The sequence below is a fragment of the Trichomycterus rosablanca genome, chromosome 17 (genome assembly GCF_030014385.1).
Source record: "Trichomycterus rosablanca isolate fTriRos1 chromosome 17, fTriRos1.hap1, whole genome shotgun sequence".
Classification (NCBI taxonomy): domain Eukaryota; kingdom Metazoa; phylum Chordata; class Actinopteri; order Siluriformes; family Trichomycteridae; genus Trichomycterus; species Trichomycterus rosablanca.
Window position 1 is genome coordinate 11465589 of NC_086004.1, and position 16384 is coordinate 11481972.

The 16384-nt window shown below is 41.3% G+C and overlaps 1 protein-coding gene across 1 annotated transcript in view; it reads right to left on the reverse strand.

The window, feature by feature from the left end:
* The window catches only part of pde4cb (phosphodiesterase 4C, cAMP-specific b), a 143876-nt gene extending 131248 nt beyond the window's left edge, over positions 1-12628 (reverse strand). Inside the window, exons 1-2 of the mRNA XM_063013487.1 lie at positions 12618-12628; positions 3937-4016 (exon numbers count right to left, since the gene is read on the reverse strand). Of these exons, the coding sequence (XP_062869557.1) occupies positions 3937-3957 (21 nt within the window). The 5' untranslated portion in view covers positions 3958-4016; positions 12618-12628. The remainder of the gene's footprint in view (positions 1-3936; positions 4017-12617) is intronic.
* Positions 12629-16384: the final 3756 nt, after the last annotated feature.

Genomic DNA, 16384 nt, shown 5'->3' on the forward strand with positions numbered 1-16384 from the left:
CCATTAATGTCTAAATAGCTGCCAACATAAGTGAGTACACCCCACAGTGAACATGTCCAAATTGTGCCCAAATGTGTCGTTGTCCCTCCCTGGTGTCATGTGTCAAGGTCCCAGGTGTAAATGGGGAGCAGGGCTGTTAAATTTGGTGTTTTGGGTACAATTCTCTCATACTGGCCACTGGATAATCAACATGGCACCTCATGGCAAAGAACTCTCTGAGGATGTGAGAAATAGAATTGTTGCTCTCCACAAAGATGGCCTGGGCTATAAGAAGATTGCTAACACCCTGAAACTGAGCTACAGCATGGTGGCCAAGGTCATACAGCGGTTTTCCAGGACAGGTTCCACTCGGAACAGGCTTCGCCAGGGTCGACCAAAAAAGTTGAGTCCATGTGTTCGGCGGCATATCCAGAGGTTGGCTTTAAAAAATAGACACATGAGTGCTGCCAGCATTGCTGCAGAGGTTGAAGACGTGGGAGGTCAGCCTGTCAGTGCTCAGACCATACGCCGCAAACTGCATCAACTCGGTCTGCACGGTCGTCATCCCAGAAGGAAGCTGACGCACAAGAAAGCCCGCAAACAGTTTGCTGAAAACAAGCAGTCCAAGAACATGGATTACTGGAATGCCCTGTGGTCTGACGAGACCAAGATAAACTTGTTTGGCTCAGATGGTGTCCAGCATGTGTGGCGGCGCCCTGGTGAGAAGTACCAAGACAACTGTATCTTGCCTACAGTCAAGCATGGTGGTGGTAGCATCATGGTCTTGGGCTGCATGAGTGTTGCTGGCACTGAGGAGCTGCGGTTCATTGAGGGAAACATGATTTCCAACATGTACTGTGACATTCTGAAACAGAGCATGATCCCCTCCCTTCGAAAACTGGGCCTCATGGCAGTTTTCCAACAGGATAACGACCCCAAACACAACCTCCAAGATGACAACTGCCTTGCTGAGGAAGCTGAAGGTAAAGGTGATGGACTAAACCCAATTGAGCACCTGTGGCGCATCCTCAAGTGGAAGGTGGAGGAGTTCAAGGTGTCTAACATCCACCAGCTCTGTGATGTCATCATGGAGGAGTGGTAGAGGATTCCAGTAGCAACCTGTGCAGCTCTGGTGAATTCCATGCCCAGGAGGGTTAAGGCAGTGCTGGATAATAATGGTGGTCACACAAAATATTGACACTTTGGGCACAATTTGGACATGTTCACTGTGGGGTGTACTCACTTATGTTGCCAGCTATTTAGACATTAATGGCTGTGTGTTGAGTTATTTTCAGAAGACAGTAAATCTACACTGCTATACAAGCTGTACACTGACTACTCTAAGTTATATCCAAGTTTCATGTCTATAGTGTTGTCCCATGAAAAGATATAATAAAATATTTGCAGAAATGTGAGGGGTGTACTCACTTTTGTGATACACTGTATGTATAGAGAGAGAGAGACGATTGGAGTCAACTTGTTCGTGACGTCACATGTTTCACGAATTTCGGTTCGTAATCCGAAATTTTTTCGTACATTAAGTTAAAAAAAAACGTTCGTAACCCAAAATGTTCGTATGGTAAACCGATCGTAACTCAAGGGTCTACTGTATTATTATTATTTTTATAAGATAAGAAATAATAAAAGGAAACTTTGTCATAATTTGTCTTCAATTTAACTTTGTCTAAAAAAATCTTATCATGATCGTGTCGTGAACCCAGTATCGTGAATCGCATCGTATTGTGGGTAGAGTGTATCGTTACATCCCTAGTATTCACATAATGACAACAGGTGGACATTCTCTAATAGACTTTCTGATAGAGAGCAGAATTCATGGTTACTTCAATTATGACAAGCTGTCTAGGTCCTCCAGAAGCAAAGCATCCCCATATCATCACATTACCACCACTAAGTTTGAATGCTGGTACAATGTTCTTATGGAGAAATGAATTATTAGCAATTTGTCAAATGTAACAGGATCAATGTCTTCCAAGATGTTCCACCTTTGACTTATTAGTTCACAGAATATTATTCCAGATGTTTTTGGGCAAATTCAGTGGTTTGGTTATTGGTCAGCAATGGTTTGTGCACTGCAACTCTCAAAAGCGATCTTACTAAGGCAAGCTGTACTTTTATTGTCACACCCAAGTCTTAATTTAAAAAAGGGGGGCATGTATAAGTTTAGTTACAACACTGGGTACATGTTTTACATACCCAACTGAGAACTTTAGAAAACTGTGTAAGAATGGCCAGGTGGAAGTGATAAATGATAAATAATGACTCATGTATAGCCCTCATCATAATTAAAGTGTGATGTCTACATGACTATTTAATTAATCAAATTACTGACAGAACCTGAGCTTAATCAGATAATTAGTGTGCATGCCAACACACTTATTAAATGCCAAGTGGACATACTACTTACAAGCCTCAATAAATCTGGAAGGGGGAGCGGAACCAGTGAGGTGCTTGAAAAGACAAGACAAGATTGATCTTAGACACTGAATTTTTGTGATCCTGTGGTTCGACCCTGTACCTACCATAACTGTTTTACATGTTGTGTTTTATTTATTTATTTAACCACTCATTTCTTACTAGGTTAGTCCCAGGAACAGTGAGCATATACCCTGGACTAGGGACTCATATATACACCAATCAGCCACAACATTATGACCACCTCCTTGTTTCTACACTCACTGTCAATTTTAACAGCTCCACTTACCATTTAGAAACACTTTGTAGTTCTACAATTACTGACTGTAGTCCACCTGTTTCTCTGCATGCTTTGTTAGCCCCCTTTCATGCTGTTCTTTAATGGTCAAGACCCACACAGGACCACCACAGAGCAGGTATTATTTAGGTGGTGGATCATTCTCAGCACTGCAGTGACACTGATATGGTGGTGGTGTGTTAGTGTGCGTTGTGCTGGTATGAGTGAATGGAGTTTTTAAATACCGTGTCCACTCACTGTCCACTCTATTAGACACGCCTACCTAGTTGGTCCACCTTGTAGATGTAAAGTCAGAGACGATGGCTCATCTATTTTGCTGGTGTTTGAGTTGAGATCTTCTAGACCTTCATCAGTGGTCACAGGACGCTGCCCACAGGGCACTGTTGGCTGGTTATTTTTGGTTGGTGGACTATTCTCAGTCCAGCATTGACAGTGAGGTGTTTAAAAACTCCATCAGCATTGCTGTGTCTTATCCACTTATACCAGCACAACACACACTAACACACCACCACCATGTCAGTGTCACGGCAGTGCTGAGAATGATCCACCACCTAAATAATACCTACTCTGTAGTGGTCCTGGGAAAGTCGTGACCATTGAAGAACAGCATGAAAGGGGGCTAACAAAGCATGCAGAGAAACAGATGAATTACAGTCAGTCATTGTAGAACTACAAAGTGCTTCTATATGGTAAGTGGAGCTGATAAAATGGACAGTGAGTGTAGAAACAAGGAGGTGGTTTTAATGTTATAGCTGATCGGTGTATATACTTATATATATATTTACACTCAATAGCTATTTAGAGTAGTCCACCTAAAACACACCAGCAATGGCATTAGGCTGAGAAAAGAAATAATTAAAATCATCAAAATAATGCATCCAGCTTTAATTTTGTGTCCTGATAAAGCCCATATATCCTATTCAGGAGTTCTGACTATTTGACTATCATGTCCACTGACATGATACTGAAAGGCACAAACTTGACCCCATTACAACCCCACAGCAACACATCAACCGATTTGGAATACCCTAAAAACCTCTGTGCCTTAAGGGGCTTTTTGGAGTCGCCTGTCTACCAATAAGGAGTGCAAGGAAACAAAAGAAACTTGGAAGTCTGGAGCTGGACAACTAATCCCCCCCCCCCCCCCCCCCCCCCACCCCCGTCACAGATTTATTCATGTGTTTTAAAATAATAAATGGACAGTAATTAATCTGTAGGTGTCTCACCTCAGTTGACAGATGGGACATTGACAATGAATCACTGAATTCCCTCTGTACGTTGTCTTGTGTTTGGCGATCGGCTAACGCTGAAATAAAGAAAAATGGCATGAATTACAGCAGTAAACGTACTCGTGACAACTGACGCAAATCAAATTCCAGTCATACTTCTAGGCTCTGTAAAAACATAAAGGCAAAATATGCTCACATAGTAAAAGATTAATTACAGCATACATTATCCATGCTTTTAAATATTAACCATTTATTAAACTCTACTCCCTGAGCGCTCACTTATCTTCAAGTGTCATAAAGTACAATCATAACCTTGTTTGAAGTCTCCTGTGCTCTGACGCAGATTTATACGATTGTCCTCAACAATAAAAAAAACCTGAATCATTAAAAAGTTGGTCCTTGAAACTGATTTACGTTGTCAATATGTGATGAACACTGGTCCCGGCTCCAAAAACAACCCCATGCTCTATTGAAATTCAAGGAGAAACATCTTTAAGCAGAGTAGTGCTCTTATGAGAAGACGGAGACAGTGATCAATACGAGAGCTCTGTCCATTTTATCAGCTCCACTTACTATATAAAAGCACTTTGTAGTTCTACAATTACTGACCGTCGTCCATCTGTTTCTCTACATACTTTTTTAACCAGCTTTCACCATGTTCTTCAATGGTCAGGACTCTCCCAGGACCACTACAGAGCAGGTATTATTAAGGTGGTGGATCATTCTCAGCACTGCAGTGACACTGACATGGTGGTGGTGTGTTAGTGTGTGTTGTGCTGGTATGAGTGGATAAGACACAGCTGCTTTGCTGGACTGAGAATAGTCCACCAACCAAAAATATCCAGCCAACAGCGCCCCGTGGGCAGCGTCCTGTGACCACTGATGAAGATCTCAAAGATGACCAACTTAAACAGCAGCAATAGATGAGTGATCGTCTCTGACTTTACATCTAAAGGTGGAACAACTAGGTACGAGTGTCTAATAGAGTGGACAGTGAGTGGACACGGTATTTAAAAACTCCAGTAGCGTTGCTGTCTGATCCACTCATACCAGCACAACACACACTAACACACCACCATCATGTCAGTGTCAATGCAGTGCTGAGAATGATCCACCACCCAAATAATACCTGCTCTGTGGTGCTCCTGTGGGGGTCCTGACCATTGAAGAACAGGGTGAAAGCAGGTTAAAAAAGTATGTAGAGAAATAGATGGACTACAGTCAGTAATTGTAGAACTACAAAGTGCTTCAATATGGTAAGTGGAGCTGATAAAATGGACAGTGAGTGTAGAAACAAGGAGGTGGTTTTAATGTTATGGCTGATCAGTGTACAATGCCATGCTCATCAAGACTCATTTAGGACAGCAAAGTGCTTGACCTGCTTCTTAATCAGAACTCATTCTCTTTCAAATTAAGTGCAGTGACTGGAACTATTTTATTACATCTTTGACAAAACCAACACTTCATTAAGTTTTCATTATGGTAAGGAACTAATAGGCTGAAGAAAAAGGAAAGGAAAAACATTCATCCAAAACGCAATAGTGGTTTGAAGTATGAGCAATAATCTTGCATCTCGATTGCTAGCCAGAATTGAACTCATATTAAGGGCACAAATTTGACCCCATTTAACCTCACTACAACATATTCAAAAAACTGTCTGAAATTGTCCGGGTCACCATAAATATACACTGATCAGCCATAACATTAAAACCACCTCCTTGTTTCTACACTCATTGTCCATTTTATCAGCTCCACTTACCATATAGAAGCACTTTGTAGTTCTACAATTACTGACTGTAGTCCATCTGTTTTTCTACATACTTTTTTAGCCTGCTTTCACCCTGTTCTTCAATGGTCAGGACCCCCACAGGACCACTACAAAGCAGGTATTATTAGGTGGTGGATCATTCTCAGCACTGCAGTGACAATGACATGGTGGTGGTGTGTTAGTGTGTGTTGTGCTGGTATGAGTGGATCAGACACAGCAGCACTGCTGGAGTTTAAAAAAAAAAAGTGTCCACTCTATTAGACACTCCTACCTAGTTGGTCCACCTTGTAGATGTAAAGTCAGAGATGATCGCTCATATATTGCTGCTGTTTGAGTTGGTCATCTTCCAGATCTTCATCAGTGGTCACAGGACGCTGCCCACGGGGCACTGTTGGCTGGATATTTTTGGTTGGTGGACTATTCTCAGTCCAGCAGTGACAGTGAGGTGTTTAAAAACTTCATCAGCGCTGCTGTGTCTGATCCACTCATACCAGCAAAACACACACTAACACACCACCACCATGTCAGTGTCACTGCAGTGCTGAGAATGATCCACCACCCAAGTAATACCTGCTCTGTAGTGGTCCTGGGAGAGTCCTGACCATTGAAGAACAGCATGAAAAGGGGGCTAACAAAGCATGCAGAGAAACAGATGGACTACAGTCAGTAATTGTAGAACTACAAAGTGCTTCTATATGGTAAGTGGAGCTGATAAAATGGACAGTGAGACATGTTAAGGCTGATCGGTGTAAGAAGAGGAAAACAGTTAAATCGTAAGAACTAAAGCAAAACCAAACCAATACCAAAGACACAGCCTGATGCGGAACTCACTCACACTTTCTTAACCGCTTATCCAATCAGGGTCGCAGGGGGGTGCTGGAGCCTATCCCAGCTTTTCAATGGGCGCAAGGCACACAGTAACACCCTGGACGGGGCGCCAGTCCATTGCAGGACACACACACACACACACTCCACTACACACATGTCTCCAATAAACCTGACTGCATGTTTTTGGACTGTGGGAGGAAACCGGAGCTCCCAGAGGAAACCCAAGCAGACACGGGGAGGACATGCAAACCCGGACCACTCCACCTAGGGATTGAACCCAGGACCTTTTTGCAGTGCTACCCACCAAGCCACCATGCAGCCCTGATGTGGAACTCCAAAAACAGAAAACAGAAAACACAGAGATTTAGTTTAAAAAGAGGTTCAGCTCCACCAGCTACTCAATCCACTGCCAAGCCACAACCCAACGCTCACCAAGAAAACAAAACAAGGAAACTCAAAAGGTTGGCAATTAATAATCAATGTTTCTCTTTGGGGCACTGTCGCATCACAGCAAGAAGGTCCTGGGTTCGATCCCAAGGCGAGGCAGTCCGGGTTCTTTCTGTGGAGTTTGCATGTTCTCCCCTTGTCTGCGTAGGTTTCCTCCGAGAGCTCCGGTTTCCTCCCACAGTCCAAAAACATGCAGTCAGGTTAATTGAAGACACTGAATTGCCCAATAGGTAAATGTGTGTGTGTATGTGTGTCAGCCCTGCGATGGACTGGCACCCCGTCCAGGGTGATACTGTGTGCCTTGCGCATATTGAAAAGCTGGGATAGGCTCCAGCAACAAAGACCCTCCCCCCCCCTCCCCAACCACACACACACACACACATGACCCTACTTGGATAAGCGGTTAAGATAGTGAGTCAGTGAGATCACATTCCAGCAAGACAATGTTTTTGCATGTATAACAACAGTGTGGTTTCATACACTGTTCATAGACAGGAACGGTATTCTGTTTGCAGTCCAGTCCTGTTTCCAGTTAAAAATTAGTGGTGCATTGTGAATTGCAATATGGGAAATTGCAGATCTCTGACCAATGAGCAGGTAAAGTTTTATATCAAGCAAGACTGTGGAAAAATTCCACTTTCACAATAACAATTGGGGGTTTCAGTTCCTAAATGATTACAGAATACACTGTTCCAACTTCTTTGGAACGTATTGCAGCCATTAGAACCCATTAGAACAAACATATACACCGATCAGCCATAACATTAAAACCACCTCCTTGTTTCTACACTCACTGTCCATTTTATCAGCTTCTTTCACCATATAGGAGCAATTTGTAATTCTACAATTACTGACTGTAGTCCATCTGTTTCTCTGCATGCTTTGTTAGCCTGCTTTCACCCTGTTCTTCAATGGTCAGGACCACTACAGAGTAGGTATTATTTGGTGAATCATTCTCAGCACTGCAGGGACACTGACATGGTGGTGGTGTGTTAGTGTGTGTTGTGCTGGTATGAGTAGATCAGACACAGCAGCACTGCTGGACTGAGAATAGTCCACCAACCAAAAAAAATATCCAGCCAACAGCGCCCCGTGGGCAGCGTCCTGTGACCACTGATGAAGGTCTAGAAGATGACCAACTCAAACAGCAGCAATAGATGAGCGATCATCTCTGACTTTACATCTACAAGGTGGACCAACTAGGTAGAAGTGTCTAATAGAGTGGACAGTAAGTGGACACTGTATTTAAAAACTCCAGCAGCGCTACTGTGTCTGATCCACTCATACCAGCACAACACACACTAACACACCACCACCATGTCAGTGTCAGTGCAGTGCTGAGAATGATCCACCACCTAAATAATACCTGCTCTGTAGTGGTCCACACCAAAGCCATCAAAAGATGTCTTTATAGACCTTTGTTTATGCACAAAGGCACATCAAAAAAGCCGTTCCCAAACCGAAGTCATAAAGTTTCGAGTGAATAATTAATTTTAGGTCATTTTATACACCTGCTCATAAAACAATGTCGCTGAAAGCCTTTAATGTTATAATTAGGAAGGGTTTCGACATACCTTTAAGCCTGTAGTGTGTGTGTACCCAGAGAAACGCAGGGGGTTATTTTTGTACATTAGTTTGCAACAGTAACCACATACTAGACCGGGAACAACCAACAAAAAAAGTTGTGGTATAATGACGATATGAGCTGCAAACTGATATCACTGAAATCTGCTTCTTATTTGTGATGCTTTCCTATGAAACAGTGCATCTTAGATCGCTCTAGATAAGTTACCTCACTTGTGACAGCAGTTAATACCAGTTGTCACGAAAACCTTGTTTTTTGGAAACAATGATTTGAGATCTTTGAAGTATTACTGGTGTCTTACTTTTTTTATAAGCAGACGAGCCAGAAACTTGTATTCAGTTGCCAACCCACTATCATGAATGGTTCCTACAAAAAGGAGGTTCGTTGCAAACCTTATATTAATTCATTCCAATATAACAAAGCCAAGGAAATGTACAGGTATAATGTGCTCTAAAGAGAAAAGGTGAAACCCTTGATCAAGGAAGGTGACTACTATAAAATTGACATACTGAAATGCATTTTGTAAGTTGTAGCTGAGCAGTTACGGTTCTAGTATTTAGAAGGCACAAAGACTAGTAATCAGAAGATTGCTGGTTCAAGCCCCACCTCTGCCAGGTTACACTGTTGGGTCCTTGAGCAAGGCCCGTAACCCTCAGTTGCTTGAATTGTATATGGTCACAGTTGTAAGTAAGTTGTAAGTAAGTTGTGAGTCTGTTTAATGACAAATGTAAATGGGAGTAAACTATTGTCACCAAAGGAAACCCATGCAGACAAAGGGGGAACATGCAAACAAACACTGACTATCGGTTGCACACCCTGCCACCTTAAAACACACAGTTAGTCCATTAAAATAATCAACTATTACAAAACTGTTTCAAAATGATAGCTTTTGATTTGGTATCAAAAAAGAAGCTTTATGGTAACCATGTCCAGAAGTGGCGTCAACTTCTCTGGGCTCAGAGGCACCTAGGATGGACCATCACACAGTGGAAATGAATCAGCATTCCAGGTCTTTTTTGGGACCGAAGACGAAAAGGACCATCCAGACTGTTATCAGCAACAAGCCCAAAAGCCAGGGTCTGTCATGGTATGGGGCTGTGTCAGTGCTCTTGGCAAAGGTCATTTACACTTCTGTGATGGCAGCATTAATGCAGAAAAGTACATCGAGATCTTAGAGCAACATGTGCTGCCTTCAAGACGTCATCTTTTCCAGGACCACATGCTGCAAAACCACATGCTGCACACATTACAAAGTCATGGCTGCGGAAGAAGAGGGTACGGGTGCTGGACTGGCCTGCCTGCAGTCCTGACCTGTCCCCAATAGAGAACGAGTGGAGAATTTTGAAATGAAAAATGCAACAACGACGACCCTGTGCTGTTGCACATCTTAAGACGTGTTTGCAGGAATAATGAGACTAAATAAAAGCTGAAACACTAAATCACTTGGTATCCTCGGTGGCAAAACGTCTTTTAAGTGTGGTGAAAAGGAATGGCAACATTACAAAGTGGTAAATGCTTTAGTCCGAACTTTTTCAGAATAAAAGTCAAAGTAAATGTAAAAAAAATTTGTGTTTTTTTATTATTTGCATTTTCCATACTGTCCCAACTTTTTCTGATTTGGGGTTGTACATTTTCTCCTCTCACGTCCTCTTTTTTAAAGAGAAAAATCTGTTAGTTCAACCCGGTCAGTAATGAGCCTTTCTTAATGATCTGGTATCACCAACTACATGTGTGAAGTCATCAACCTTCTTTGCACCGCCCAGCAGCAGACTCGTACAAAGGATCTTGCTCCTCCCCACGTAACAAGTTTAGTTTATTATTTTATTAGGAATTTAACGTCATGTTTTACACTTTGGATATATTCATGACAGGACAGGTAGATACAGATTACACATGATTCATCAGTTCAAGTTTAATGTCCATGGTCCATGGTCGTCATTGTCTGATTCTCCACCTCATGCTGCTGCATCATACATTTCTAATAGGAGACAGATCCGGACTGCAGGCAGGCCAGTCAAGCACACAGCTAAGAAGCCATGCTGTTGTAGTGGACTTCCTGAGCATGTGTCTCAATATACGCCTCCGTGTCAATGGTATCTTCACACACATACAGGTGAAATGCATGCCATGGGCACTGATGCTCCACAAACCATGATTGGTGTAGGATTTTGTACCTTTTGTACCTGATAACTGTGGTGTAACAGTCTGGATAAGTTTCAGGTTGCATTTCTTAATGCAGAAGCAGACTATGTTAAGAGACAAATGTTTTTTTGAATTACTACTGAGCCCGTGAGGCTATATTTATCACAGAAGCAAGGCAAGGCAAGTTTATTTGTATAGCACCTTTCATACACAGTGGCAATTCAAAGTGCTTTACATAAAGAAAAAAATAATTAAAAGCATTAAAACATTCCTGAGATCTAGAACCTCAGAAAGACTTCCTGCAAACATTTAGTTACAATTAAGAGAGCATGAAATTCAAACAAGAGAGATAAAAAATTAGGAACATGAAAAATTAAAAGAAAATATTGTAAAATATACTCTACAATTTGGGAAATACGAAATTAAAACAAGAGAGATAAGCAATTAAAACATGAAAACTAAAAGAAAACATAGTAAAATATACCCTACAATTTAGAATGTACACTACTCTATAAAAATAATTATTAAGAGCATGAAAAACTAAAAGAAATATGGTAAAATGAGGGTAATAGCAAAATATTTCGAGCTCAATCAAAGGCACAAGAAAAAAGAAAAGTTTTTAACCTGGATTTAAAGATTTCTACATTTGAGGAACATCTAATATCTCCTGGCAGTCTGTTCCAGTTATATGCAGCCCAACAGCTAAATGCAAGATGGTCTCTAATGCAGTGCTATTTAAGAGCTCACCATGTTCAACATTCAAACTAAGATCTCTCCAGATTTCCTGAATCTTTTTACAATATTATGAACAGTAGATGGTGAAAGACTAGATTAAGTGGAATATTGAACTGAGAAATGGTCTGGTTGCTTGGAAAGACTAATCCTTTGCTGGAGCCTCCATTTATACCCAATCCTGATTCCCCTACCCATTACTAATTAACCTGCATATTGTGAAACTCTTTAATTTTAACATTCTATAAACGTTTTACTCTCATTACTTACATGTCTCTGTCCCAACTTTGTTGGGGTGTGTTGCAGGCAATAAATTCTAAGTGAGCTTCTATTTACCAAATACAACAAACAACTTTTGTCAATTTATTATTCTCCAGGCCAGCGATTTTGCACCACGACAATGCTGATGGAGTTTTTAAACACCTCACTGTCACTGCTGGACTGAGAATAGCCCACCAACCAAAAATATTCAGCCAACAGCGCCCCGTGGGCAGCGTCCTGTGACCACCGATGAAGGTCTCAAAGATGACCAACTCAAACAGCAGCAATAGAAGAGCGATCGTCTCTGACTTTACATCTACAAGGTGGAACAACTAGTAGGAGTGTCTAATAGATTGGACAGTGAGTGGACACGGTATTTAAAAACTCCAGCAGCGCTGCTGTGTCTGATCCACTCATACCAGCACAACACACACTAACACACCAGCACCATGTGATTGTCAGTGCAGTGCTGAGAATGATCCACCACCTAAATAATACCTGCTCTGTGGTGGTCCTGTGGGGATCCTGACCATTAAAGAACAGGGTGGAAGCAGTCTAAAAAGGTATGTAGAGACTACAGTCAGTAATTGTAGAACTACAAAGTGCTTCTATATGGTAAGTGGAGCTGATAAAATGGACAGTGAGTGTAGAAACAAGGAGATGGTTTTAATGTTATGGCTTATAGGAAAAAAAATACCTTGAAACTCAACGCCACTCCCAGAACCAATTGACGTTGAGTTTCAAGGTACCACTGTACATAGTTTGTAAATCCTTTATGAACAATCATGCATATTAATTAACTAACCACAAAGCCATATCTATTATAATGTGTAAATACATAAATATAACAAAAAAGCATTAAGAAGTTGAGTCATGATTTACTATTTAAACTTCAGTATAAAGTTCTAAACTTACTTTGGTCTCCTCTCTCTCCTTTGTGAAATAACGCCGAACTTCTTTCCTGTATATTCCGTCTATTTGCAATACAGTCACCGCTGTTAAAGTAAAATCAGTCTATGGTAAAAACAGCTGGATGGCAGCTGGATTGATCACGTACTGGCACATTAAATCAGAGCTACATTACATTACATTACATACACAACTGCAGTCAGACTTCAAACTCTAACCACACATTCAAGTCTCACCGACGCTTATCAGGTCACGTGGTAGGAAATGAGTAACTTCAGATGTAAACAAAGCAGCACGCCAAGTTATTTTTATTTATGTTTCTTTATTTATTTATTTACCCACTCCGTTTAATTTTAGTGTTTTATTAATGAGTAAAATAATAAAGAGAACACATTTAAGAAAAACACAACGTGATTTAGGACATACACCGATCAGCCATAACATTAAAACCACCTCCTTGTTTCTACACTCACTGTCCATTTTATCAGCTCCGCTTACCATATAGAAGCACTTTGTAGTTCTACAATTACTGACTGTAGTCCATCTGTTTCTCTGCATGCTTTGTTAGCCCCCTTTCATGCTGTTCTTCAATGGTCAGGACTCTCCCAGGACCACCACAGAGCAGGTATTATTTAGGTGGTTGATCATTCTCAGCACTGCAGTGATGACATGGTGGTGGTGTGTTAGTGTGTGTTGTGCTGGTATGAGTGGATAAGACACAGCAATACTGATGGAGTTTTTAAACACCTCACTGTCACTGCTGGATTGAGAATAGTCCACCAACCAAGCTACCCAGTGGGCAGCGTCCTGTGACCACTGATGAAGGTCTAGAAGATGACCAATTCAAACAGCAGCAATAGATGAGCGATCGTCTCTGACTTTACATCTACAAGGTGGACCAACTAGGTAGGAGTGTCTGATAGAGTGGACAGTGAATGGACACTGTATTTAAAACTCCAGCAACGCTGCTGTGTCTGATCCACTCATACCAGCACAACACACACTAACACACCACCACCTAAGCAGTGCTGAGAATGATCCACCACCTAAATAACACCTGCTCTGTGGTGGTCCTGTGGGGGTCCTGACCATTGAAGAACAGGGTGACAGCAGGTTAAAACGTATGTAGAGAAATAGATAAACTAGTCAGTAATTGTAGAGCTACAAAGTGTTTCTATATGGTACGTGGAGCTGATAAAATAGACAGTGAGTGTAGAAACAAGATGACACCAATCAGCCATAACGTTAAAACAACCTCCATGTTTCTACACTCACTGTCCATTTTATCAGCTCCACTTACCATATAGAAGCACTTTGTAGTTCAACAATTACTAACTGTAGTCCATCTATTTCTCTGTTAGCCTGGCTTTGTTAGCCCCCTTTCATGATGTTCTTCAATGGTCAGGACCCCCCACAGGACCACTACAGAGGCTATAATTGGCATTTAGTGAGGCATTTGAAGACAGAAAGTCAGACATTCAGTGACATCACAAAATGCCTTTTAAAATATTGTTACATCATACTGGGATAACATAAATCATCAGATTTTGCACAGCTTTGTGAAGTTTATGCCAGCTCAAGGGTACACTGTCATTGCAGCACAATGGAAACATCCCAAATACCACAGAACTCATGTAAGAATTCATGTAAGTTGTAGACTTTTTACACAAATGGTACAAAGTAGAATCATTTCGAGTAGTGGTCTTAGACCTTTGGCACCACCTGAATGTGAAAACCTAAAAAATGCGGCAACCAACCCGACCACAACGTAATATTGTAGGATATAATGTTTTAACCATGAACCATGCTGTATTTGCATTTGCCAGATATAAGACACTGGCATATATCCATACACCAATCAGCCATAACGTTAAAACCACCTCCATGTTTCTACTCACTGTCCATTTTATCAGCTCCACTTACCATATAGAAGCACTTTGTAGTTCAACAATTACTGACTGTAGTCCATCTATTTCTCTGTTAGCCTGGCTTTGTTAGCCCCCTTTCATGCATGCTGTTCTTCAATGGTCAGGACCCCCCCCCCAGGACCACTACAGAGCAGGTATTATTTGGGTGATGGATCATTCTCAGCACTACAGTGACACTGACATCATGGTTGTGGTGTGTTAGTGTGTGTTGTGCTGGTATGAGTGGATCAGACACAGCGATGTTGATGGAGTTTTTAAACACCTCACTGTCAATGCTGGACTGAGAATAGTCCACCAACCAAAAATATATCCAGCCAACAGCACCCCGTGGGCAGCGTCCTGTGACCACTGATGAAGTTCTAGAAGATGACCAACTCAAACAGCAGCAATAGATGAGCGATCGTCTCTGACTTTACATCTACAAGGTGGGCCAACTAGGTAGGAGTGTAGTGTAGTCTAACAGAGTGGGCAGTGAGTGGACACGGTATTTAAAACTCCAGCCACTCATACCAGCACAACACACACTAACACACCACCAGTGTCACTGCAGTGCTGAGAATGATCCACTACTTAAATAATACCCTGCTCTGTGGTGGTCCTCTGGGGGTCCTGACCATTGAAGTACAGGGTGAAAGCAGGCTAAAAAAGTATGTAGATAAACAGATGGACTACAGTCAGTAATTGTAGAACTACAAAGTGCTTCTATATGGTAAGTGGAGCTGATAAAATGGACAGTGAGTGTAGAAACAAGGAGGTGATTTTAATGTTATGGCTGATCAGTGTATGTCAGACACTGATGTCTCGCTTGGTTAGCAGCGGTTTTCTCCTTGCTTCTATCTATGAATCGCATTTTCTTGTTTTGTTATAAACATTAACTTAACCTAGAGATATAGATGTCTGAAGGTTTTTTTTTTTTTTTTATGATATTAACACTAACTGTGGGTCAGTGGAGCCCTAGTTCTATTAACATGGCTTTCCAAACGTATTTATTTATTTGTGTATTTAAATGCTCCGCATGTCAGTAACCTTGGGTCTATAAACTACAGTCCCCATGCATATACACTATTTTGCCTGTTGATGTAACCAAAAAGATCACATAGATGTCACTTATTTTAATGTTACTATTTTAATACCATATAGTGGCTATATAGTGTAGTTACACAATAATAGTTACACAGGTGAAATAGTTCCTGTTCGTAGATAAAAGACACTTATTTTAACATTTCACAAACTAAGTATTATTCCTTATGCTCATTTGAATGAAATACACTATTTTATTAAATGTCATTATAAATAAATGTGAGCTACCTTCTTACCACCCCATTAGTATCGAGTACAAATCTTGGCAGTCCACAAATAATCTGCAGGATTTTGGAACATTATAAAGTGTCAGAAAAGATTAATAGGATCACTGAAAAGTACAATGTTTTCACAAGTCAAATTTTTCATGCTCTTCTAGGATGATGAGGTGAAAGTAGTACCTGACAAGGCTGTGTGCTGTCCTCACTGCTTTTCTTTCTTGTCCTGGATAGTCACTGTAACCGCCTACACTTGTACAGACAACAAAATCCAAGAAACTGGAGGACCTCCAATTTATAATTGACCTGGCCTTGTTGGCACAAAGCCCCAAATATACTGTATGCAGAAGATGACTGATTTCATTATTGTAATTATTCATTATTAAAATATCAAAAATATTAAAGCATGCTAGCACACCAGAGCTGACATCTCAAAGTCACAAGTTCGAATCTCAGCCAAGGGCGTTACTCCCGTGGTGGGGGTGGGTGGGGGGGTTGCACTGGGGCCCATGGTGGGGGGAGGCCCTCCACGATTATATATATATAT